General features: G+C 56.4%; 1 protein-coding gene across 5 annotated transcripts in view; it reads left to right on the top strand.

Annotated features, from left to right (window-relative positions):
* ACTN4 (actinin alpha 4) overlaps window positions 1-26,155 on the top strand; it is a 73,410-nt gene that overhangs the window by 31,426 nt on the left and 15,829 nt on the right. For 3 of the 5 annotated variants that reach the window (XM_057534989.1, XM_057534985.1, XM_057534987.1), the window contains exons 2-8: window positions 13,444-13,558; window positions 13,745-13,864; window positions 16,979-17,065; window positions 18,057-18,144; window positions 20,051-20,129; window positions 21,331-21,412; window positions 22,172-22,257. In XM_057534989.1, coding sequence (XP_057390972.1) covers window positions 13,444-13,558; window positions 13,745-13,864; window positions 16,979-17,065; window positions 18,057-18,144; window positions 20,051-20,129; window positions 21,331-21,412; window positions 22,172-22,257 — 657 coding nt within the window. Of the gene's footprint in view, window positions 1-13,443; window positions 13,559-13,744; window positions 13,865-16,978; window positions 17,066-18,056; window positions 18,145-20,050; window positions 20,130-21,330; window positions 21,413-22,171; window positions 22,258-23,245; window positions 23,332-26,155 lie in introns of all 5 variants that reach the window. The other 2 variants (XM_057534988.1, XM_057534986.1) reach the window with 1 other exon arrangement.

Below are 26,155 nucleotides of genomic sequence, written 5' to 3' on the forward strand. Positions count from 1 at the left end.
AAGCCTGCCACTCTGGGTGGCGCTGGTGGCCCTGATGGCTGGTGGAATTGGGGGAGGGTCTCCGGGACCTGCTTGCTTCTGTGTCTTCCTTCAAATGAGAGAAACTATGTGAGGTGCCTCACAGGGGGCCTGACAGAGTGAGAACCAGAAACACAAAGTAGCCTTGGCCAGACTTGAGGTTGGTTAGGAGACGATGTGGGCCCCGGCTCTGACACCTACCAGCTGTGTGACCACAGGCAGATGGCTTATCTGTAAAATGTAGAGCACTCAGAACAAATCCTGGTACATAGTAAGTGCTCAGTAAATGTGAGTCATTTGTACAATCATGTCAGGGTATACCCCAGCCAATCATAAAAACACCTCTGCTGTTTTCCTTTGAGGCTCAGCCCCTTAGTAGCTTTAATGGGGCAGATTGAGCTGGTACTCGGAGTCCCTCCCTGGAAAACTGAACCCACAACTTCCCAGTGGCACCTCATTCCCTTTCCTCCCCCACCCCACCCCCCCCACACCCACACGCATGCAGAACAAGCCACTCCTCTGCTGTTACAGGGCCAGGAGTCAGCTCTGCGAGAGCACAGCAGGGGCCCCTTTGTCCTCTGACATCACACTGCTCCTGGAGACAGCCGCCCCTTATGACTGCTGTGTGGCTTGGCCAGGCCTTAGTACCAGCTCCAGGAAGCCCTGTAGGTTGGGCGAGCCAGGGTGAGAGTCTAGTGCTGTCACTCTGCCAGGGCAAATGGTTTCACCATTTTTAATAGAGCAGTTATGAGTCAGAGGTTTCAGTCTCTCTTTACTGGTTCCTCCCAATCCTATAATTACCCTTTGGCTATAGAACCTTATTTTGGTTTTTCTTTTTTTAAATCCTAAGACACTGTTCATATTGTCCATCTCATGTGTCCAAGGGGTCTAAGATGGAGTGGCGATGGTAAAGGGAAAAAAGAGAGACTCCAAATCCAGAGTGATTTCTTAACCCACAGAAATGATGCCTTCCCCCCACCCACTCCAAGCACCATTCTAGTGCCACGCCAGGAAGTAGAGCCAGCACCGGCTTACGCAAGGCTGATGGCAAGAGTGGATAACTCTGAACACCTCCAGTTGCCTCTTGGCAAACTTTAAACTCCAAGCCTGGAATTTCTGGTCTGAGGCACCTCCCAGATTGACCGATGGATTCATTCACACTCTTATCCAGTATGAGCCTCAGCAAAAAGCAGGCCTGCTGACAAGCACCCAGCACCTCCTCAGGCCCCCTGCCAGTGCTGGTCCACTCAGAGATGAGGGGAATTGATCGTGCAGATAAACGCCCTGTATTCACTCAGTCTCCACACTCTCCCTGCTTCTCAAAGGGATCCTCTTAGGCCCAGGCTCTGAGAGTGGGAAGCCAGTGGGACAGAGTATATAGAAAGCAGTGCATGTCTGTGAGCGCTGGCCCAGGCTCTGGTTCTCCCTGGTTATGTCAAGAGCAAAGATTTCCGGCCCAACCCACTCCACCCTAGCCATGTCGCTCACCCCTGCTTTTCACTGGAGCAGGAGAAGGCTTCTGACCTGACCGGCAGACCGATGAATCAGAACGTCCCAAAAACAGGAAAAAGGAAAAGGGTCACCGAGGAGGAGTTTCAGTTGTCAAAGGCGAAACCCTCACCACTGTTAGAGATCACTCCAGGGCCAGCACAGTTGCTTGCCCTTCCGCCAACAAGGCCTAGTTTGTGGATCATGTAAATTGCTGTAGAAAACAAGCTGTCTGCTAGAAGGTGGCGGGGGTGATGGGAATGTTTGCCCTGCCTTCAGGCGCCCCTGGCCTGTGGCACTCTTTGCACCTCTAGATTCTGTTCGGGAGTTCCTGGGGTGGGCCACCGTGGCCCAGGGTGGAAGGAGCACAGCGCCCCCTCTGACTTCTTCTCCTCAAATGTCAAACACCTGTTATCTGGATGAGCCAGTCCATGGGCGGATTTGTCCAGGCTAAGACGTGATTCTAAAGACCAGTCCTCTTAGGCACCTGTTAGGATTCCAGGCCACACAGTCTCGAGGCCAGAATTGGCTCACTCCGCTATCTTTTTGAAGGATCAAAGTTTAAACCAGACGATCTTTAATCTCCCCTCCCAAGCCCGAAACCCGAGCTCAGCTGTAAACCATTGAAAATAAATGGGGTTTTTGTAGCTCAGCCTCCCTGTTCTCCAGGTGAAGGGCCCCCTGTGCCTGATTGTTTCACAGCAAAATGCCAGATGGGGCCAGAGGAGAGGCGGAGGGTAGGGCCCCAACCTCTGCTGCTGCCCTAATTTTAAAACTGCCTTTTGGGAGTGGAAGTTTTCTCTTTTAAAGGTAGCTAATTTCAAGGTAGGCCTCACCCATCTCCTCTTCCTGCTGAAAAGCCCTCCTTTGAAAGCGGAGCACTGCCTCCTGCATCTACCCTGTGGGCCCCGCCTGCCTGTAGTTGAGACCCTTATCTCCCTATGGATTCTGTGTGGGGAGGGCAGGCTCTTCGCCCTCAGGGAGGACCCAGTTCTTTGGAGAGTAATCTCAGTAGCTCTGGGTTGGTTGGTTCGTTTGTTGGTTGGTTGGTTTTCCGTGTGTGAGATGGCTCTGGAATGGTCCATTTGAGAACAGACACAAGCTCAGACTGGGACACCTCCCTACCCTGGGCTGCCTGTACCCTGCTTCTCTGGGGTTTCTTTTAGCTCCAAGAGTCTAGTCCAGTCTAACAAATGCAGTGGCAAGGCTCTCCGGTTCTGCCTGGGCTTCAGAGCCCTCATTTTTAGAACAAAGGGTCAGATTTGAGTGGTGGTTCTCAACCCTGGCTTCACGTTAGACTCAACCCTGGCTTCATGTTAGAGCATTTGTAAAATATCATTATTCCGGGACCCACCCCCAGGAAATCTGATTCATTTGGCCTGGGGTGAAGTTCAGGCATTTTTAAGAAGCCTTCTGGTCCCATACATTTATTGTCCTTTGTTTTTCAACAAGGGTCCAAGACATACGCATTGGAGAAAGAATAGCCTTCCCAGTAAATAGTGCTGAAACAACTGGATATCCACATGCAAAGAATGGAATTGGACCCCTTCCTCATACCATATACAAAAAGTACCTCCAACTGGATCAAAGACCTAAATGTAGGAGCTAAAACCATAAAACCCAGAAGAAAACATAGGCATAAATCTTCATGACCTTGGGTTAGGCAGTGGTTTATTAGACATGACACCAAAACCATAAGCAACCAAAGAAAAATAGACAAACTGTACTCTCCAAAATTAAAAAAAACTTTTTGCTTCAAAGGACACTATTAAGAAAGTGAAAAGACATCCCTCAGAATGGGAGATAATATTTGCAAATTATACATCTGATAAGGGTCAATTGTCCAGAATATATAAGAAGTCCTACAATGCAATAATGAAAAGATAAATAAACCAGTTAAAAATGGGCAAAGGACTAGAATAGACATTTCTCCAAAGAAGATATACAATTAGAAAATGGTACATGAAAAGATGCCCAACATCATTAGTCATTAGGGAAATGCAAATCAAAACCACAATGAGATACCACCTCACAACCACTAGGGTGACTATAATCAAAAAGCTAGATAATAACAAGTGTTAGCAAGAATGTGGAGAAATTGGAATTATCATACATTGCTGGTGGGAATGTAAAGTGGTGCAGCCTGTTTGGAAAACAGTCTGGCAGTTCCTCAAATGATTGAACATAGACTTAGCATATGACCCAGCAATTACACTTCTGGGTATATCCCTAAGAGAACTAGAAATATATATCTACACAAAAATTTGTGCTTAAACGTTTGTAGCAGCATTACTCCTAATAGCAGATATATATAATAGCAAAGGTAGAAATAACCCAAATGTCCATCAACTTATGAATGGATAGGCAAAATGTGGTATGTCCATACAATGGAATCTTCAGTTAAAAAGGAATGTACTACACTGTGGATGAACCTTGAAAACATGCTGAATGAAAGAAGCCAGACAGAAAAGGCCACATATTGTATGATTCCATTCATATGAAGTGTCCAGATTAGGCGAATTCATAGAGACAGAAAGTAGATTAGTGGTTGTCATGGGCTGGTTTGGGGGGAGGAGGAGGAGAAATGGGGAGTTACTGCTGACAGTTCTGGGGTGATGAAAATTTTCTGGAGTCAGGTAGTGGTGATAGTTTTTCAATCTCGTGCTAAAACTCACTGATGTTTATACTTCAAAGGGGTGAATTCTATGGTATGTGAATTATAATTCAATTAAAAATTTGATTTTCCAAACTATGAACATGATTAAAAAGAGTACATGCACGCCTGTGATCCAGCTACTCTACTTCTATGTTGTATTAGTTATCTACTGCTGCATAACAAATTGCCTTTTCAAAGCTTAATGGCTTAAAGCAGTAAATATTAAGAGAGAGAAAATGCAAACGAACCAGAAAAGTGCCTGGGTAATTCTGTTGTAAAGCCAGGATTTGAAGGATCTCTGGAAGCAGGAAGGACCGGATCTGATCATTATATTCCTTTACTCATTTGGTAGTCAAGAGGCCAGGCAAAGGCGAGGGGAGGTTTGGGGGAAGACCGCTTTATGTCAGCCACCAGAAAGCAGCCCGTCAACTTGGCGAATCCTAGGGTGGAGGTGTGGCTTCAACAACTGCAGTGCTGCTACCAACGACGGCACCTTCCGGAATAGGGATAATATAGTAATGAATGGAACCTCTGTTGAGTGCTCACTGTCTGCCAGGCTGTGTGCAGTGCTTTCTCTGTGTTATCCTGTTGAGTGCCCACACCCGTCATGTCTGTTGCCCTCATTTTACAGGGGGAGGAACTTGAAACTTAGAGAGGTGAAGTTCATCTTCTGCAGCCACACACAATGCGTGGCAGAGCGAGGGTTCAGACCCACGTTTGTTCAGACTCGAGAGCCCTCGCTCTGGAGCACTGTGCCATGTTGTCCTCTCCTCACCGTTGTAGACCCCGGCAGATTGATGTCTTGACGTGTCTGTCAGCTCCTCAAACTGCCTCCTTCTAGCCCACCTACTGCTCCGCCCCCGTCTAGGCCCAGACCCGACCCCCATGAACCAGGGTCTCTGCAAGTCCAGTGGCCTCAGATGCCTGAGTGAAGAGGGCTGCTGAGGGCTCCTCTCTTCCGTTGGAGTGGCACGCCGAGGGCATTGTCTTCCCTGGCTTGTTTTTCGAACGTCTACAGCTCTAGGATGATTTCTGTGAACTCCTGAAAGCAAAATAGACTTATCCCTAAGGAGGGACCCTCACCAGTATAAAATGGGATTGGAAACCATGAGAAGTCCTAAATGGCTGGCCATGAGAAGCACCAACCCTATTCCATTCATTCTAGGATTTACTGAGCACCTACTATGTGCAAGGCGCACCGTTCCAGGCAGTGGGTCCTGCAGCAAACAGGACCCTGCTCTCATAGAGCTTATGTTACACATGGGAGGGAGACTGGTTATGGACAAGGAACCTCATTTCTGATAGCAATAAGTGCAGTGAATAAAACAAAGCAGAGGGAAGTGACAGCATGGTGGAGATAGCAGGGTCAGGGAAGGCACCCTGGGATGATGGCATGAGGGAAACCCTGAGTGATGAGAACTAAGCAGGCGGTAAAGAGCTAGAAGAAAGTCTTAGACCAGCGTTTCTCGGGAAGAAGGGACTACACTCCAGAATCAGCCTGTTGCAGCAATAACATACACGCTTTCTGGTGCCTCGCAGGGGATTGGCTGACGCAGGAATGTTGGCTACTGGGAGGGGACGTGGGGGAAAGAGCTGGTTTCTGGATGGACACGCAGGACCTTTGGAATGCTCGCGACTCCACTCTGCGGTATTTATACCTCTCCTCCGACTGGGAAGTCAGCTTTTTCATGTAGGCCGAGAAAACTCCGAATAAGGCAACAGCAGGCCAGGACATAAGAAAGAAGCATTCCATATTTCCCTGTAATTGCTTTCAAATTAGGTTCTGTTGTCATGGGGCAGGCACACGCAGCACACCCGCTCTGCCCCTGGCTGGCTATGGAGTTGGGTCCCGGACGGGCAGCCAGTGTGTCCCTGTGCTGCTGTACCGCCGGCCCCGATGGCCCATGCTGGCAGGGCTGTCTGAGTCCCATGTTGCTGCACCCGTCTAAATTGTGGTCATGTCACCATGGCCGGATCATTTTCTCTTCTCTCAGCCTGGTCCCTGGTTTTTATCTTCAGAATCTGGTAAAGGCAGTGGATCTTCAAAATAGCACTCACATGTATAATCTCAAAACCGTTCCAGAGGCTTCACAGACTTCCTGGATGGATCCATTGCAGATGTTGCCGGGGCAATCGCCTGTTTGCCTGGGCCGCTGGTAACCCAGATTCCGGAAGCCTTAGCCATCGGATCCTGAAAGCACCTTTATAGTTGGTGATGAAGCCCAGGGGCCAGGGGAGCAGTCTCTGCTTTCAGGAACTGAGAAGATGCCCCACTGGGGCCAGGCCTTGCCTGAAGCCTGGCAGTAGCTGGCAGATGGGTGATAAGAAGGGTGGGTGCCTACCGTAGGAATAAATAGCTGTCCCTCCCCTGTGTCCAAGCCCCGGACACCCTTCCTGAGGTCCTGTGGAAGCAGGAACCATGGGCAGCGTCAGAGGCCACACCAGGCAAGGTGGGAGTTCAGGAGGCGGGACGGCGCCCTCCCCCTCAAAGCGGCCAACGCCCCAGCGGAGCGGCAAACCCAACACGGTATTGCAGAGACGAGGTTTGAAAACTCCCAGCTCCCTAAGGAACCCTGACTTGCCTCCGAGTGCCCTGGGGGAGTTTGCTGTGGCCAGTTCTTCCAGCCAGCCCTGGTCCTGGGGCAAAGATATGCAGCTGGTCCTTCTGGGTCAGGCTGCTGGCCTGTGATGTTCTGCTAAGGGGGTGGGCGGTATACACAGCGGAAGGCGGGGGGTGCAGCACGAGACAGCGAACGGTTTTTCCTGAAGTCTTGTCCAGTGTGGAGTCAATGGAATCCACATGTGAGCATCTGCTGGCGGGTAGAAATAGCGCAGCCCCCGACCCTGGTCCAGGAGCTCTCCTTCGCCAGTGCTAATAATCAGAGCCAGCACGCTTGCCCCAGCCTGAGGTCTCAGGTGAGCCCGTTTCTAGGTCCAAACTGACTTTGTAAAAGACTCCCTTTAGTCTGGGTTTAGTGGAATTCCAGCTTCCAACTGACATTTCCCTCCACGCCACCCCCTTCAGTACTAAGAACATGTTTTGTGACACGTAGTCGGTAAGAAGAAAAGGGAAGGAAAGTTTTTTCAGCTGGGCTAGCCGCATCCCACCAGGATCCTTCCTTCTTGCCCTTGGCATCACTCTGCCCGCTGGAATACCACTGGGTTGCCCCATGTCTTTCGAATGTTTGTTTCTTACTTGGTGACTGCCCCAGAGTCAAGAGGGTTTAATTTACCTCTTTGGGTTGGGGGAGGGAGTCATCGATGAATAGCTCATTAAAGCCCACTGCTGCCACATTCCTGGCCGTTTAGTTCACCTCCCAAACAATATCCATCATTCATTCACACAGCCACCCCACATCCTGGCAACTGGGAGGGGTCCCTGTGACACAGGAAGGACTTTATGACCAGCGATGCTAGGCCTTCTCCCCCTCCCCCAACACACAGTGACAAAGCAGAAACAGCTGAGGGGGGGGCGCTGTCCTCTGAGGCTTGCTTTCCCCAGTGCATGGGCCTCGGGCCTCGGCACAGGGAGTGGTGACTGGATCCCAAACAAACCAACAGGCTCGTCCTCTCTTCTTCCACCCCGCCTCCCCCCTACACCCTGTGCTATTTTAACAACCAGAGAAGAATCTTTAACAGGCTGCCAGTGTGCAGAGGCAAGTTTTGAAGGCTCTTTGTGGTTTTTTTCACGTGTGTTCTCAAAGGCAGACGAGTCCACATCCTTCCTCCCTAGATAGGTCAAGGGCTGGGTGCAAGCTCCCTTCACAGGATGGCAGGCCAGCATTGGCCTCCCACACTGGGCTCAGGCCACCCTTTAAGAAGCAGGCAGGCTTTTAGGGAAACAGCCCTGCCTGCCTCGCTTGGTGAGCTCAGCTCCAGTTTGGGGACTGAGGCTGGGCGGGGCCCTTCTTGACTCGGTTCTGCGGGCTCTGCTTTGCCAGGCCGGTAGGTAACATTCCCCTCAGAGGAATGAGTGGCCGCCCCATATTTGTGTTAATAGCTGTGTGACCTTGGGCAAGTCACTTAACTTTTCCCTGCCTCAGTTTCCTCATCTGTAAAATGGAGATGATAATATCTCACATGACCTTGGGGTTGGAGGTTTTAAAGACTTGCTATGTGTAAATGGTAAGAACTAGCAATTAGCAGTTACTGGCCACCCCCCCCCCCCCCCCCCCCCGCCGCCATCAGAATGTAAATTCTGTGTCTGTTTTGCTTCCTCCCATGCCCAGTGCGTAATCGGGCCTCCAAGTCAGGGTTTGGCAGCCCAGTGATTGCATCGAGCGCCTCTTAGGTGAGGTGCTGGGGACACGGCCACCGCTCAGAATCAATACTGCCCCTGGAAAATGACCTTGACAATAAAACCCAGACGAGCTTGAGATGCTTTTTGCCTTTCCCTTCTCCCACAGAGGGCCAGTAGCTCCGGACCCTCCCAAATGAAATCGAAACCTTGAGTTTGCCTTGCTTGGTTACAACTGTCAGCATTTCCAGCACGGCTCCTCTGCCTTCCTCCTCCTGCCAAGTTTCTCGTAGAGGCTCCTTACCCTCTTTTTTCCCCTGGTCATCACACATTGACCCTTGCCCCCTTTGGGTCAGTCCCCACACAGCAGCCGCCCCATGAGGGTGGCCCTGCCAGCCTCATGACACAGCCTGCTCTCCCTCACTCCCTTCCTTCCTCTCTCCAGCCGGGCTGTGTTCTCGCTGCCACAGGGCCTTTGCACATGCTGTTCCCATTATCTGGACAGTCTCCCTTATTTTCATCTTACTTATTCTCCATAGGGGAACTTCCCCGTGTCTGCCCGGCCAGTAGATCAGGAGCTGTTCCCTAGCATCCTAAACGCTTTCTTCAGCTCCCTCTCTGGGGGTGGGAGAGAGGAGGACAAATGCAGGATGATACGATACCTCAGAGTGTGGCTGCTGGAGCCAGAGTACCTGGCTTTAAATCTAGCTCTGCAACTTTCCAGGTGCGTGACTACCTGCGGGCAAGTCACGTCACCTCTCAGACCCTCGGTTCCCTCATCTGTAAAATGGGCCAGAAATAGCAACTACCTCACAAAGTAGCTTTGCAGATGAGAGATGTTAACGTGTGACGAAGTGCCTAGAACAGTGCCCGGCACATAGTTAGCTTATAGAAGTATCTGCTGTGGTTGTTACTGTTACCACTTTTCCGAAGGGTGTCTCTTCTGTAGTTGAGTAGTTGCTTGGTTAATGAGATTGATCCTCTTCCTCATCAGAGCGGGAGCTCCTCAGAGTGCAGCCTGGGTCTGCTTTGCTCACTACTGTGGATTCAGCACCAGGCCTGGCCCTGGCTCGGCATGCAGCAAACCCTCCCTTGTCGAGGGAGTGGATATGTCCTGCCCCACAGTGACCTGGGCATCGTGGAGCCAGTGGGGCCTGCCACGCTCGGGCAGTCGGGCTCTGTAGCTCGTGCTCTGACAGATCTGCATGGTGGTGGGGGTACAGTGGGCCCACGAGACGTCCATCTATAGCAGCCACCCTCCACACTACCCACCCCACACATCTCAGTCTAAACTGGGTAGGGAGAGGGAGTGAGTAAGCAGAATGTTATTTTTGTAACCAAGTAGAAGAAGCTATGAATTTTTCATGTTCCATTGGAACTCCAGCTCCTACTCACCAGTCATGCCGCGTGGAGCAGGGGCTGCGCATGGTGGGCTCGTTCCCGAGGAGGGCCTCGTGACTCCTGCTCCCCTTGCCCCGAGCCCAGGACCCTGCGAGCCTCCGGTGTCAGTAGATGCTCCTCGTCTTCCAGGAGGAGGAATCAGGGCCACGCAGGCCGTGGAGTGAGGATGGGAGGCCTGTCGGCGGGGTTCCCATCGTGTGTCAGGTTCAGGAGAATACCCACAGGCTTTTCCTCACCACCGAGGCCAGGCCAGTAGATATTCTCCCCTAAGCACCTGCTCTGTATTCTGCTTGGGCCTCTGCCTGCTTCCAGCCAGGGAGACAGAAGTACAGGGCAGAGTTACCATTTATTTAAAAATAGTCCTTTCCCTGAGATTTGTATAACTCTGAATACTTAATCTGTGCCAGGCACAGTCATAAGTGATTTACTTGCATTGTTTTATTTAATCCTCATTTAAGAGGGGAGATTATTGTCTCCATTTCACCAACAAGGAACTTGAGGCTCATTGCTTGCCCAAGGTTACCCCTCCGGCAGGTGGCCTCAGTGGCCGAGGCAAGGTTGGAATCCAGGTCTGTGTGAGCCCCAAGCCAGAGCTCTTGTTTCCTGCCCAGAGAAGATGAGCAAAGGTGCAGAGATGGGACGCATGTTTGCAGGGTGGACGGTGTCGTGACCTTCTGAGGACAGACTGCCTGAACCCAGTGAGGTGAGGTTCGTTCAGCGCCTCCACAGGTTGGAGTGAGAGGGTGTGCTGTATCTTGTTACCACTCCACACCATGGCCGTGGGGTAAGGGCCTTTGCAGAGAGACGGGCTCTCATCCTTCCTGGGAATGGAGTGGGAAGCAGCCGGGGTGGCTGTGTTCGCATGTGTGCGCATGCTCAGTTCATCTGGCACTTGATGCCAAGCTCTGTGCCAGATGTTTTAAAGCATTCCCCCCCCCCCCCCGCCCCCATTTAATCCTACAGCAAATACAGGAGGTAGATTCTGGTAAGTCCATCCTACAGAGAAGGAAGCTGAGGTGGAAGTAGGCCAAGTCACTTGGTTGGAAACACAGAAGTAAGCCGAGGGGCTGGCATTCAAACCCTGAAGGGTTACCCCAGGTGTAACCCAGGCAGGCCGAAGCAGAGAGTGTTGCCATTCAGATACGTGCCCAGCTCTGCCTGCAGCCCAGGCGCCTAGATCTCGGCCCAGCAGCACCGCAGCACCAGGGGCGCTCGCCCTCTGGGAACTGCCCTCTTGTGTCCTCGGCCACGGGATGTGATGGGCCACTTTGCTGCCCCGCAGCATCTTTCAGGCACATGCACCAGCAGAGGCCCAGCATCCCCTGCCACTTCCTGCCCCAGCCTGGCCTGCTGCTGCCCTCTGCTTTACAGGGTGGCTGAGTTCCCCGCCCGCCCGCTGCCCACCACCGAGGCTGCTGTGCTTTGGGCATTCTAAATGCATGTGCGATGTGAGACTTAATTCCTACTCCCTGGGAGCACGCACACATGCACGTAACATCCAGTAAGACCCAAAATGACTGGAGAATGCTGTCAGAGAGATGCCAAGGGCTGAGCGTGGTGGCAGGGGCAGGCAGGGGACGGAGAAGGCACTCAGTGGAAGAGGCGGGCTAGGTGTCGGGAGAGGAGGAGATCCCGGGAAGCACGGGCTGTGCGGAGAGCTGCCGCTTATGAGCACCTGCCACGTGCTCTACAGGCATTGCCGCTTCGAACCCTCACACTGACTGTGACCCAGGTGGTGTCTTCATCGCCAGGGTGCAGATGAAGAAGCTGACGTTAGGAAGGTTGGGTAACCTGCCCACATGAGTGGTGTAGCCCTGGTCTGTCTGAATTGAGAGCTGCAGAGGGGAAGGAGCGTGGGAAGTGAGGTGGGGAAGGCGGATGCCTTGCTGAGAACCTGCTCCTGGCCGGAGCCCAAAGTAGCTCATGCTTGTGAGGAAGCAGAAGCAGAGAGAATGGTGCTGTGCTAGATCTGCACGAGGAGGGGGCGTCCGAGTCAGAGTCGGGGTGGGGCAAGCCAGTCAGTGGGGGTGTCCGGAGGAGCCGCACTTGGGACTGATTTTGTGGGATGGGTGGGTGCGGGCTGAGGCGAGGCGGAAGCGGGGCAAAGGTGCCCGTCACTGAGGAGACAGCCTCATGTGGGTGTCTGTCTCCGAGGTGGAAGAACTCTTCTTTGTGTTGGCAGGAGGCGGGCGGGGTGCCCTGCCCGTTTGCAGCCCTCCCCCTGCTTCGGGTTTGGAAGGAAACCTTGTACCTGTGGTGCAGCGTATTAATCAGGCGGCTTCTTTGTCTGGGAGGGGCCTTGTGTTGAGTCTCTGAATGAGCAGGGCTGGTGACAGTTGTCAGAACACGTGGTGCTTGGCCAGAGGCTCCTTGGAAGCCCCTCAGCCCCACATGGCCTCTGCCGGCACCCAGGTGCACATGGGCTCTGGCGCGTTCCTGGCTGTCGGCCCACCTCCACGCTGGGCCCTGCGGATTGACGAGGGCAGAGCGGGGGACTCCCGTGAGAAACAGGCGTGGGGTTTTTCCCAGATCTTGCTGTGGGGGCCTGTCTCCCCGGAAGGCATCTGGGCACGTGCACCTTAACTGATGTGACGTGCATCCCTGGCCCTGAAGTCTGATAACGGGCCCCAGCCAGCAGGGGGCTGAGTGCTGGTTACATACTTGGGCATTCTGTGCTCTGGTTTGGGATTTGGGCTTCTTGTCGACGGGCCTCTCCACCTGAAGAGGCCCCTTCGCCTTCCAGCACCCGCGTGCCCTGTGATCCTCCGGCAGTTCCTCCTCAGATATGGTTGCCTAACCCTGGTGGGGGTGGGTGCCTGCCTCCCACTTGCCTTCCGGCCCCCTCTGAGATACACTGCATCTTAAGATGTGGAAGGGTGGGGCGTGGGATGTTCTCCAGGGAATAGAGGGTGTCTGGCCTCGAGGGAAACAGCCTACGTAGGGGTGTCACAGGGCTCGGAGGATCTGTGCGCCCGGCCTTTGGGGGAGGTATTGCCGCTGGGCTACTGGTGGTTCGAATAGAGACTGACTTGAGCAAACCTTGAATTTACAGGAGGCTTGTTTTCCAACTGCTTTCCTGTCCCAAGTCTTCTCTGTGCCAGTGATGGGGAAACTGCTGCCCCTGCCTGAGGGGAGGGACAGGTGGAAGGGAGCCACGGCCGTGGGGACCTGTGGTCTGCTCTGCCTGCCCAGGGGGATGGAGGGCTGGTGTGTCTGTCCAGAAGAACGTGCCTGCGGGAGCTGGACCCCTGCTGCTTGTTTCCATGCTCAGGGCCCGGCTCCGTCAGCACCTTTGCCCGACGCGTGCAGTGGGCCCACTCAGGGTGTGATGGGGCCGGCACTTGCTCTGGGGCTGGCAGACGTGGTTTCCAGTCCACGCTCGGCCGCTTATCACCCGGCTAACAGGTGGTAGTCTTGCTAACCGCCCTGAGCCTCAGTGTCCTCACATCGACCTGCCTGGCTCGCTGTAAAGACCGGAAACAGTGTCAGTGTTGATAAAAGGTGGGGCCCAGGACCTGGCCCTGAGCAAGGGCCCCGTGGCAGCCGTGCTGTCGCGGGGTCAGGGCTGTGACCCGGCCCTTTTGCTGGAGAGCCCTGACGGCCACGCCGACCCTGCAAGCCATGCTCTTCTCCTCTTCCCCAGACCTTCACAGCCTGGTGCAACTCCCACCTGAGGAAGGCCGGCACGCAGATCGAGAACATCGACGAGGACTTCCGAGACGGGCTCAAGCTCATGCTCCTCCTGGAGGTCATTTCAGGTGAGGCCCCCCTCCTGCGGGTGCCCACGGGATGCTGCCCCCCCCCCCGCTGTCCCATTGCTGCTCGGGGAAGAGCGAGGCCTTTACCGGCTGCAGCGGCGGCACTGCGCCGGCCTGGGCCTGTTCCGGGGAGCAGCGGGGGCCCTGAAGCTCCTCTCCCTCTCTTTCTCGGTGTCCGGCCCTCAGGGGAGCGGTTACCTAAGCCGGAGCGGGGCAAGATGAGAGTGCACAAAATCAACAATGTGAACAAGGCACTGGACTTCATCGCCAGCAAAGGAGTCAAGCTGGTCTCCATCGGGGCGGAAGGTGAGCTCGGATGGGGCCCGACCTCTCCCTTGGGAACAGAAGCTGTGTTGGTGGCAGAGAGAGCACTTGGGGGTGCTTAAAGCCCAGATACACCGAGCAGCGACCACAGTGACTGCCTTTGATGTGATGCTGGGCCCACAGACCTCCCTCCCTTCCCCCAAAGAATAATCCAGCCCAAGACCAGGAAATCCAGCTCACCCGGTCATGAGGGGCACAGGGGGAGGAATGGCTTTGACTTGGACCCCGGACACCCTCACACGCCCTCCTGGTGCCGGGCCTGAGGGACACGGCATCTCTCTGAGCCAGCAGCACCTTCGCCCTTAGGCCCTGTCTGGTGTCTGCAGGCAGGAGGGCTCAGAGTAGGAGAGGCTGCTTGAGATCTGGTGTCAGGGCTCTGGGGCAGGGAGTGTAAGTCCAAAGGTCAGCGAGCAGACTTCGCTGGCTGCACAGCTTGGGAGACTGTGGCCTCTTGACAGGATACCCAGGATCCTCTGGGCCCCATGCGGGTACCTGGAACTGTGACCCTTGTCTCCGAGCCCTCCCTAGAGCAACGGCATGCCCTCCCTCCCTCAGTGCAGGCTCTTGTCTCACAGACGCCTTTGGAGACCAGGCGAGGCCTGACAGAGCCCAGAAGCTCTCCATCGGCCTGGGCTCCCAGTTCTGGTCATTAGTCAGAGCAGGGTTTCCTACACCCCCATATCCATGTTGTCCCAGCTTTTAGAAAAACAAAGAAAACTAATTGCTGCTAATGACAGGGCTCCGAGAATTTGGCCAAGACTCCAGGCCAGAATGCACATCCCGCATTCCAAGGCTCTGCCCCAACCCGGGACCTCTCCAGGGAGGGCTGCCAAGCCTCGCATGCCACGGTTGAGGTGGTTGGTGTTTGTTTAAAAAAAAAAAAAAATCAAAACCCTGAACTCAATCAGGCCCTGAGATTTTCTGTTCTTGCATGGATCTTTCCTCCTGGCTCCCCTCCAGCCTTCTGCTTCTCACAGCTGCATTTATTTTGCTCAAATGCTAGCCTGTAAATACAGAAGAGGTTAGAGGAGAGACCCGTGGCAGTCATCAGTTTTCATCTGGAGAAAAACTCAGTCTAAAAATGTTTTCCGTTCATGCCCAAGCTGCTTCACTCCCAATCCCTGTGGCCATCGGGCCTCTGGAGGGCAGCCGACTGGAGCCGTTCCGAGGGCTTTGGGATACCTGAGTGCCCCAGTCCCCGCCCGCCCCCGGCCCCCTGGCCCTCCACACCATCTAGGCAGTTGCAGGAACATGGCTTCCCCGTGGGGGTTGTGAGAGGGGTCGGGACTCGGAGGCACAGCTGCAGGTCCAAGAAGCAGCTGGTGGATGTGTCATGAGAGCGGCCGTCTTCCTCCCCTCGCAGGGACTCTCTGAGTCCTCCACGACCAACTTGCTCATGGCACTGGCTGGGTATGGGCGCTGCGGCCTCCTCTCCAGCTTGTGTCCGTCCCCGGCTTTGGGGTGCCTGGCCCTCGGGAGGAATGCAGCATAGATTTCCTGAATGGATCACCGCCCTCACCCCACGCTGGGAAGGCTCGGCCTCGTTTCCGCCCGTGGGGTTCTTAGCCCTGGGAGAGGGCTGGACAGACAACGTGTCCTTCCCCTGCTTCCAGGCGGCCGGCTACGCATATCTCCTCTCCTGAAACCCTCAAGCCGAGAGCTGCCCTCGGCCGTCAGCCCATGGCTTCGCTGTGGGGAGCCTCTCCAGTGGCTAAAAGAGCACCCACCCTTTCCTAGCGAGCATGTCCTCGGGGAAGGCTGGGCCCCATCCTCTGGGGAACCATCGTGCCTCCTTCCCAGATCAAGCCCACCTAGAGTTTTCTGTTCTCGAGGCCGGTGAGCAAGCTCTCTTGAAGTGTCCCCTCTGTTCTCTGCACCCTCTCTCCCGCATCCAGTGTGCGAGAGGCGCGGGGGTGGCAGGCCTGAGAGGACCGCCTAAGGCACATCGGGCCCATGGGCCCCAGGAAGAGGCCGCTTGCACGCACCTCCCTCACCTGGCTGCAGACACACGGTGCCTGAGCGTTGCAGAAGTGATTTTTCTCTTAAGTTGCTGAAGCTGAAGAACGTGTGGTCCAAACCCTTCTCTTTCACTCCCAGAAGTTTGGGAGAGTGGCTGGTTTTCGGTTAGTTAAGAAAGCAGGCACTTATCAGCTGGACCTTGTGCTACCCGCTCTCCCCTTCCTGCAGCACCGTGTCTTTCTCAAGGGCCGGGTCCAGGTGCTGGGGATGCAGAGGTGATCACGAAGGCAGACAGTGAACAAGTAGACAAACCAGTACATATCATTGTGTGAGGGGAAGAGCAGGGTGCTGGGGAGAGAGGCACCGGGACGGTCAGGGAAGCCATTCTGGGGAGGTGACATATAAGCAGAGCCTTAGAGGCTGGGAAGGACCGGACATCTGAGGAAAGGGTCGAGGCGTGTGCTTTGTGGCGGGCCAGAAGGTGTGAGATCCTTAAAGCAAGAGAGAGCTGGCTTGTCGAGAGGACAAAGCTGGAGAATGCTGGGGAGGGAGGCGGGAGTCACGCAGGGCAGGCCTTGTAAGCCAGACTCCAGAACACAAAGCAGGCGACCGACACAAATCCAGTCCACCTGTTCCAGTGACCACCCTGCCTGCTGCGTGCGGTGGATCGCAGTGGGGATGGAGGAGGCAGCACGTCAGGATCTGAGGGAGATGACGGTGGCTCGGACGAAGGTGGCGACAGTGGGATTGGAAGGAAGTGGGCAGACTCTCGAGAGACATGCCCATAAGGTGTGGTGGGGCCTGGAAACGGAGGCCCAACACCTGGGATGAGACTCAGCGGGGAGCAATCCATTGAACTGGGTCAAGAGAATGAGCTGCCCAGAGAGGAAGAGGCCTGCGTGGCCGAGAATACACGGGGATGGAAGCCCGAAGGTGCCAAGCAGCAGAAAGCTTTTGGGACAGCACTTCCCAGAGTGTCCAGGGGACATCTTCTCCCAGTGAAGGTGGTGGAGGACAGGCCTAGGCAGCTCTGTCAGATGATTGGAGTTAATCTCTAGACAGGGCCGGGGGCCGCCTGGGGAGTCCCACTCTGGTTTTAACAGCCCTTTGCCCTCTGCCCCCTTTCCCTGTGTGCAGAGATTGTGGACGGCAACGCAAAGATGACCCTGGGAATGATCTGGACCATCATCCTCAGGTTCGCCATCCAGGACATCTCTGTGGAAGGTGAGAGCCAAGGACCTGCTCACGGGCAAAGAACAGCCTTTCCTCCCCACCCTGGTTCCACCCGAGTTGGGGGGACTTAGTTAGGATTTCGGGCTTTTTGTCTTCATGCTTTGAGGCTCTTTCCTGTGTTCAGACATCACTCACATGCCCTGCCTGGGGGTGGTTAGTAGAGGTGCTGGCCCAGGCTGCAGGTGAAGGGTCCCCCCTGCAGCCGCCCATCTCAGTGGACCCTCACACCACCCTTGTCAAATGGGCATGATTGGCCCCATTTTACAGTCAAGTAGCAAACTAATGATAAGAGTCAGGCCTGGCCTCGTTCTCCTGGGCGTCAGCACCTATGTTTCCACTCAACCTCCCACCCTCGGACCTTGGCCCCCATGGACCTGGGGTTGGTCCAGGCCACCACAGGATGAGAAAAGCCACAGGGCCGGCATGCAGAGGGGGCTCCTGGTGACAGGCCACAGCAGTGACCAGACAGATGTGCTCCCTGCCCTTGTAGCACTCCCTGTGCGTTGAGGACAGTCAGAGCCGTCCACGGGGAGCGGAGGGACCTCCTGGGGCCCTCCGCTCCCCGCCTCCTCGAAGCTGCGGCCAGATCTGGAGACCCGGGGTGGGCAGGCCCGGCGCTCATGCCCCTTGTTCAGAAGAGGCCAAGGCCCGCCTCAGGGGCTTGCTTGGCAGTGTGTCCTGCCAGCTAAAGGCACAGGCTTTGGGGTCAGAAACATGGCGCAGGTTCAGGCGCTCACCCTGGCCTGTCACTGCCACTTGTGGGGTGACCCCAGGCGAGTGCCTGCTCCTCGGGGCCTGGCGTGCCGTTAGGATCAGCAGGTGCCCGCCGCGTCTGGAAGGGGCGCTGCTGCTGCTCTGTCCGAGGGCCTCTCCCCCAGGTTCTGTGTGACCCTCATGCCTGAGCCGGAAGTGCAGTCCCCCGGGCCTGGCTTCTGAGCGTTTCGTTTTGGGCCGGTGCTCACCGTCCTCATGTGTTTTGCAGAGACCTCTGCCAAGGAAGGGCTCCTTCTCTGGTGCCAGAGAAAGACGGCCCCGTACAAGAACGTCAACGTGCAGAACTTCCACATCAGGTGAGCGCCGGCCGAAGCACCCCGGCCCACATCGTTCCCGCTCTGCTTCCCGGGACCTGACATGCTGTCCGCCCACCCTCTCTCTTTTCCTGTGGTGTTGTCATGGTCTGTGAGGTGCCAGCTCTCAGGAGCCCCTCCCCCTGCCGCTGGCCCCCGTGAGCCCCTGGGAAGGTCCCTGCGTCCCCTGGGGGAGACAGCAGTCACCTCGCCGTCCCAGGCTAAAGGCATTAAGGCCCGGCACTCTGGCAGGCCCTCTAGAATCTTCTTTTTCCCCAAGCAAGGTAACTCAGAAGCAACAACAAAGCTCTTCCTTTGTTTTGACCTCTCAAGAGGGACCTGCCGTCCTTAACGGTTGCTAGTGAATTTAGTGTTGGGGAAAATGTACTCTGTGTCCACTAGAGGAACAAGACTCACCTGCACGAGCCTGTTCTTCCTCAGTTGAGAGCGGGAAATGAGTGTGTCCATGAGGTGAGTGTGGTCAGTGCCACACGAGATCTGGGAGCATGGCATGGCCCGGGGGTTAGGAGTGCAGGCTTTGGGGGTGGCCCGAGGTCAGATCTGGCGTGACTCTGTGACCTCACCTCTCTGAGCCTCTGGTGTTCTCCTGGGGTGGATGGACCAGGGAGAGGGCACACGCAGGAATGAAGAACGGGGCTTCATGGGATCCACAGAGGTCCTGCTGTGTCCTCAGGCTCCCTGGAGCCCTGGCACTGGGCGTTGGGGACCATTGTGCTCTGCCATTAAGAGCATTTGGTCCCTCCCTTGAGCTCCTCTGTGTGTTTCCTTCCTTTTCCTGCCACCAGCTGGCGGTCCTCTGTGCATTTCTTTTTCTTTTTTTGGCTGCATTGGGTCTTAGTTGCCACACGTGGGATCTTTCCTTGTGGAGCGTGGGCTCAGTAGCTGTGGCCTGCAGGCTCAGTTGCTCTGAGGCATGTGGGATCTTAGTTCCTCGACCAGGGATCGAACCCGCGTCCCCTGCATTGGAAGGCGGATTCTTAAACACTGTGCCACCAGGGAAGTCCCTGTGCATTTCTTACTCGTTTATTTATTCAATCACTAAGTGTCTGTGGAGTGCCTACTCCATGCCAAGGGTGGGAATACAGCAGCACCAAAATAAAGTCCCCACCCTTGGAAGGTAACACCGCAGCAGGGGAACCAGTAGTTCACAAAGGCGTGAAGAAACCAACAACGTAATTTCAGGTAGTGAGAGGAGTCATAGAAAGACGACAAAGTAGGATAAGGTGATAGAAAGTAACGGGAAGAGTACCACAGTCGGGGGCGAGGGGGGGGTCTTCCTAAGGAGGTGTCATTAACCTTGACCCATGAAAGAGCCAGTGTGACCAGTATGGGCTGTGACCAGCTATCACTTTCCTCTGAACAGAGCCCCTCATGCCAAGCCACATCCCGGCATTTAGCCAGCGCACGGGTCAGGTCAGCCAAGGTGCAGAGGGCCTGCGGTGGCCTGTGCAGCTCAGTGGGGCCTCGCAGGGCCAGCGCTCAGCAGGTCACAGCCACCCTGGGGACGAGCAGTCAAAGCACTTGTCATTTGTCAGGTATCGGCCAAAGCCTCACATATTTACTCCTTTCATCCTCACAACAGCCCAGTGAAGTGTAGGTACTGTATTAACCCCATTTTACAGATGTGGCAACTGAGGTAGCAGGAGATTATGGGACTTGCCCAAGGTCACACTGACAGTGAGTGGAAGGGCTGGGATTTTCCGCAGATGGTCTGGCTCCAGCAGCCAGGTTCACGGCCAGCCGGCCACGCCGTCTGCCTGCAGTGCCAGGCACACGCTCTAAACCACCTCACTGAGTGGGAGTTAACCATTCCTGTGGGTGCCCACAGCCTGCAGCCCTCCCATGATGGTGGGGGCTCTACTCATAACCTTGGCCTTTCCATCCCCAGCTGGAAGGACGGTCTTGCCTTCAATGCCCTGATCCACCGGCACAGACCAGAGCTGATTGAGTACGACAAGCTGAGAAAGGTATGCGTCTCCTGCTCCCCTCAGTGACCCACAGACACCCCGAGTCAGACCCTGACTCCGGGCCACCGCCCCCAAGCCCATCTGTTGCTGGCGTCCAAAGCTGGACTCTGTGCTCAGATGGGCAGACTGGGAGGGCCTTGTGCCAGCTGTCAGCAGACCCCAGGCTCGGTGGCTGATTCTCGCCTCCTTTGCTCCCCCTGGGGACTGCCCTTCTCCCTCCTTGGGCATCGCAGCTACCTGGGGTTATTGTAGGGCCTGGCCGGCCATGCCTTATAGCCGCCCTTCCTTAACCCTCTAGATTCTGGAAGCATTTGGGGAGGGGTAAAGAATTCTAAACCATCACTGCCGGCAGCCCTGTCCCGTGCGGGGTCCTGTTCTATTTCGCCTGTACAGAGCATGTAAGACCCAGGCTCTGCCCTCTAGGAGCTGCCAGCCTCGCGGGGAAGGCAGGACAGTTGCATCCAGAGCAAACCAGCCGCACAGGGCCCTGTGCATGTGCTCAGGCTGCATGGGGGTGGAGGGGGGATGGGGCCGGACAAACGCTCCAGAGGAAGGAAGGCACACTTGAGCTGGCCCGGTGGGGGCAGGGCCTCTGGGGAGGAGGCAGCCGAGGGCCAGAGAGCGGGCATCCCAGGTGGGGGAGGCACAGGCCTGCACTTAGCCCGTTCAAGCCGCAGTGAGTAATCGTACTGGGCTCTAGCTGGAAAGGCTAGGTGAAGGCACGTGAGGGAGGGCCAGGGTGAAGTGCCTTTCATCCTGTAAGCAGCGGGGCAGTCAGAGTAGGGAGGTTAGAACGTGGATGCTCTCCGTTCCCTCCCTACCCCACCCCCCGCGTCCAGTGCTCTCTCAGGTCTGGACCACAGTGTCTGGTGTCAGGGCAGGGGTCTTCATCTGGGGTCTGGGGATGGATGGGAATTCTAAGAAAAGAGCACGCCCTCATTGTCTCTGGAGAAAGGGTCCGCAGTTTGCCCCACAAAGATTTCCAGAGGCATTCCTTTGGGTAGGCATTGACTTTACCCGGGTGTCCCCCCTCCCCTCTCCGCTCCCTGCAGCAGCACAGGTGGCTGAGATCTGCCCGAAGGACGCTTTCCAGTCCTAGCCCTTCCCGAGATCCCTCCCTTCCGGGCCAGCCCTTGTTCCTTCTGCTGTGCCTCCCGCCCCTGACCAAGTTTCTCCTCCTTCCCTCACCTCCCTCCCCCAGGACGACCCCGTCACCAACCTGAACAATGCCTTTGAAGTGGCTGAGAAATACCTAGACATCCCCAAGATGTTGGATGCAGAGGGTAAGTACATCCCTTTTGTTCAGTCAGCACCCTGTTTGGTGGGCATGTCTTGCGGTAACCTCAGGGAGCTGGCGGAGCCAGCCAGAGCGCCTGAATGAATCGGCGTGAACTGGGGACAGTGGTGTCACCCAGGGAGCCAGAGCAGGCGCAGCCTGAGCAGCCAGGGATGGAGATGGTGGGGAAGAGGTCCTTGAAGAGGATCAGCTCTCAGGGGCTGCCTCCCGGGCTGGGCCCAGGTGCCCTGCCAAAGCCCTTCCTGACTGATCCCACCCCTCCCTCCGGAGGGGCGAGGGAGGTCGCCAGCAGCGTTGACTCCTGCAAATAACCAAGGCCTCTGCCTTCCCTGCCTGCTGCAGCCTCGGAGCCTGGAGCCCACCAAAGTGGAGTGTTTTTTCCTTTTCCGGCTTTGCTCCTTTTCCCAGCCATGTACCACCCCCAGCCAGGACCCATGCATCTGGCCTCTGGTGGCCTTTGGGGTTGACCGTCTAGCAGCCCCTTGAGGCCATTCTCAGAGAGAGGAAGTGGCCTCGTTTTAATCCATTTCCCACAGGCTTGGCCTTTCCAGCGACCCTGGGGGATGGAGGGGCCAAGGGTGTGGCCAAGCCCAGCCCACTGGAGCCGCCGAGGGCCGTGGAATCAGCTCTGAGGGTCCTTCTCCCAGGATGGCTGTGGCCTTGGGAGCCTATGGATCCAGTGGGTGACCACCCCCGCCCCACCCGCCCCTGCTTGGGCGGTTTAACCCTTGTTGTTCACTTGCAGACATCGTGAACACGGCCCGGCCCGACGAGAAGGCCATAATGACCTATGTGTCCAGCTTCTACCATGCCTTTTCGGGAGCGCAGAAGGTACCGGGCAGGGCCAGGCAGGCCCACCTCGCTGCCACTGCCCAATGCCGCTGCTGCCTCTCGCCTCCCGTGCTCACCTCATTTCTCTTGCAGACGGCAGCGGCCTCTCTCCGACTGGAAGCCACCCCCCGACTCCTTGGCACCTCCGCCCATTTAGCCTTTGCCCACACTGTCTATCGAGGGCCTGACCTGTGCCAGGCTGTGTTCCAGGCACTGAGGATACAGTCAGTGACTGAGTCAGGCACGGTCCCTGCTCTCATGGAGCTTACATTCTAGTGGGCAAGGCAGACAACAGGCATGTCCACAGATAGAGTAATTTCATGTGATAAGTGCAGTCGAGAGCATGGGACAGGATGGTGGGATGGGGAAGCATGGGGGCTGCTTCACTGGGGCTGTCAGGGGAGACGAGATGAGCAGGAGCTGCCCGGTGAAGAGCTGCAGGAAAAGTGTTCCAGGTAGAGGGGGGAGCAAGTGCAAAGGCCCTGAGGTGTAAATAAGCGTGGCTTATTCAAGGAATGGCTGGAGAAGAGTAGGAGAGGGGAGGAAAATGAGGTCGGAGAACGTGACAGGGCCAGGCCATGTAGGACCATTGTAGTCTGGGATCCGGAGTTTGGGTTTTATTCTGGGGGCTCAGGAGACCATTAGGGGTTTATGCTAAGGTAGTAGGTAGGTGGTCACACCGGACATGATCTTAATTATGTTTCCAGGAAGATCAAATAACACCTGATCCTTCCAGCCCCAAACAAGGCTTCCTAGCTAGTGTTTCACAAACTCAGGCCTGGTTCAAAAAGGAATCCATCTTATTCGGACCCTCCGCCTTCCCCTCTACAAAACCTCGGCAAGACATGCCCACCCAGGCCGGAGCCAGGGTCTGGCTTCCAGTCCCGAGCAAGCGCTATTCCTCCCGCATGAGCCTCGGGCCTCGGCCACCCTTCCTGCATCTTTCACTCTCTCCTGCCTCTCTCTCTCTTTCTCTCTCTCTGCGCAGATATTGTAGGCACTCTGAGGCCAGATGAGAAAGCCATCATGACTTACGTGTCCTGCTTCTACCACGCTTTCTCGGGGGCTCAAAAGGTGAGCTGGGGCGGGAGCACCCTCACTGCTGTGGCTGGAGACTCGCCCTCGCCACCCCTCCGCCCCCACGTCCCCCTGCCCGGGCTGCGGCCTGAGGACCGACCCAGTCTGGCAGGTTCTTGTGACTGTGGGCCTCCACTGCCACCCCCGAGCCGGTGCTGGCCCAGTGTCGAGACGCCGCAGGTAGTCTCTCTGTGAATACAGCCCACACTGTGAGATGGGCGGTGGCATCCCGGTTTCTCAGACAAGGCAGTTGAATCCCAGCGTCACCTTAGATGGCAGAGCGCAGATTGGGCCTGTGCTCCTCTGCTCGGCCGCCCCGCCCTTTCCGTGATCCGTGCCGGCCACCTGCCTGCTGCACTGGCTGTGCCTTCGCCCGGAGCATTGGCTTTCCTGCCCCGCTCTGCAGCTCCGTCCCCTCCCAAAGGCCCCAGGAAAGGCTCTGAGCCTGCTCCTGCGGACCCAGATCGCCAGGCCGCCGTCCCCAGCAGCCCCGCGGACACAGGTAGGGCCGTCAGAGGTGTCTGCTCCCGGTAGCGGCCCTCCCCGAGCCTGGCTGACCTCACGTGTCCCCCGCTGTGCCTGTCAGGAGCCCTCTGCTTCCACAGCAGGACGGTGCCCAGCTGCCCCCACGTGGAGGCCTGGCCGGCTCTGTCCCCTCCACTTGCCTCCTGGGTGTCTGGTCTTGGCCAGCGGTGTATTCCCAGCAGCTTGATCTTGTGTCACAGTTGGCAGTTGGGCAGGGAGGAGAACAAGAAGAAATGAGCTCTCACTGAGCACTTACTGCATGCTAGGGACTCCTCCCAGGACTCCACGTGCACAGGCTCTGCGAGTGCCCTGCACACCCCCGGGAGGGGTGGGTGCCGTCATCCCCACTTACAAGAGGAGGACCCTGAAGTCACGGGGCGGGGACTTTGCTGCCTCCTTCAGAGCCTCAAGGCCAGTGGGGGCCTTCCCACGGGCCGTCTGCTCGGGCCGCCTCTCAGCAGTGTGACCTCGGATAAGTCCTTCCCCTCCGTTCTCCCACGTGGAAAACGCGGAGCGGGCTAGTGCCCGTCTCACGGCTGTCCTGAGGGTGAAGTGAGCTCATGCGGGTGAAGGGCTCAGGACGGTGCCTGGCCCCTCAAGCGCCCCGCCCGCGGCCCGGCAGTCAGAGCGGCCCGCCTCTGCCCGCCGTGCCACCTCCGCGGCAGGTGGTCGGAGCTCGTGTTTGGAGTGTTCTGTGGCGGGGCACAGGCAGGGAGAGTGGAGGGGACCCCTCACCCTAGCGGGAAGGCAGGGTGGGGGTGGGCGGTGATAGGAGATTCCTCGCCACACACCCCAACTAACAGCACGTTTGTGTTGGCCTCACCCCTCCGCGGGCCCCAAGCCAGCCTCGCTGCCCACCGCACTGCCCTCGAGGGAGTGTCTTCTCTCTGCCCAAACTGCCCCCTCGTGCTCAGAGCTGAGCTCTGGTGCGGGGGACCGGAGGCCTTGAGGCATCTGTGGGAGGGGATACTGGCAGGAAAGCCCAGGTCAGAGCATTTGGGAGTCTTTGAGGCAGCTGGGCCCCTCTCGTGAGGGAGGAAATAAAGGCCAGCCTATTGGGAGCTGCCCATCACCAAGGGACGTGCAGGATCCAGGCCTCTCCAGCTACGAGCCCAGCTTCCCCCGGCCCGTGTTTACTTCCCAGGACATCCTTGTAATGCTTTTATTATTGTGGCTGTCTTTTCCCCAGAGGCTCAATCCAGTCTCTTAAAAGAGTGCTCTCTGGATTTTGTTTTGTTTCATGAATGCAAGGGCAACCCTAGCCCTAGCACCAGGTTTGCCCATTCTCTCCTGATAGTTTATTTCTAGTCACTAAAGCATTTGCTCCTTGTTCTTTGCTCACTCATTCATTCATCAACTCTTGAGTACCTCAAACATGCCAAGCCCCGAGCTGGGTGCCAGGAGTTCAGCGGTGAACCAAAATACTTCTGACCAGCAGCCCGCACCTTCGCGGGCCTGCACAGCACGGTGGAGCTGAGCTTGGGGTGCCGGTTGTCTCTCCGGATTTGGGGTCAGGGACTCACCTCCGCGACTCCCCCACAAGCTGCGATCTTGGCTCTGCTTCCTGCACTCACTAAGGGCTGGGTGTTCATTGGCCGAGGCCCTTGTGAGCCTCACCTCTGAAGAGCGCTGCCTGTGGCCGTTGGCTTGTGTCCTGCAGCATGAAGCAGGGTGTGTGTGTATGTGTGTGTGTGTGTGTGTGTGTGTACACACCACCCTCAGCTGGTCCCCCACTCACCTCCCCACCTGTCCCGGAAGCAGCGTGTGGAAGGGGGAGGCTGGGCGTCAGTGCCTGCAGCTAGCCAGGTCTGGAGCCATCCCCAAGCCTCTCTGTTTTCCTTCCCCACCACTCTGTAGACCCTCCTCACTATTTCTGTTCCTGTTCTGTTGCCGTTTCAACTCTTCTTCTTGGACCCTTTCTGTGCTTCCTGAAAGGTACCTGGTCTCTGTGTGGCATCCCTCACCCTCCTTCTCCTGTCCTTGCATTTTCCCCCCAGCAGGACAAAGCAGGACATTGTCCTGTAGTTCTGGGCAGAGACTAGTCACTGTCTGCACCGCCCCCTACTCTCCGAAGCCCTGGCTCCCCTCCGCCCTGTGGATCGTGACTTCCGCCCTCTGAGCCGTCAGCAGCCTCCTCGAGGGGAGGATTAGGAAGGGGCCAGGCATGCTCTGCCTGCGCACAGACCACCAGACTTCTCTGGGGGGCGCCAGCACCCCTCCCTCTGCCCGCCACCACAGCTCTGGCGCTCGGCCTCCCCCGCAGTCTCCCTTCCCAGCCAAGGGGAGGGTCCTTGGC

The sequence above is a fragment of the Balaenoptera acutorostrata genome, chromosome 19, assembly GCF_949987535.1.
Source record: "Balaenoptera acutorostrata chromosome 19, mBalAcu1.1, whole genome shotgun sequence".
Taxonomy (NCBI): domain Eukaryota; kingdom Metazoa; phylum Chordata; class Mammalia; order Artiodactyla; family Balaenopteridae; genus Balaenoptera; species Balaenoptera acutorostrata.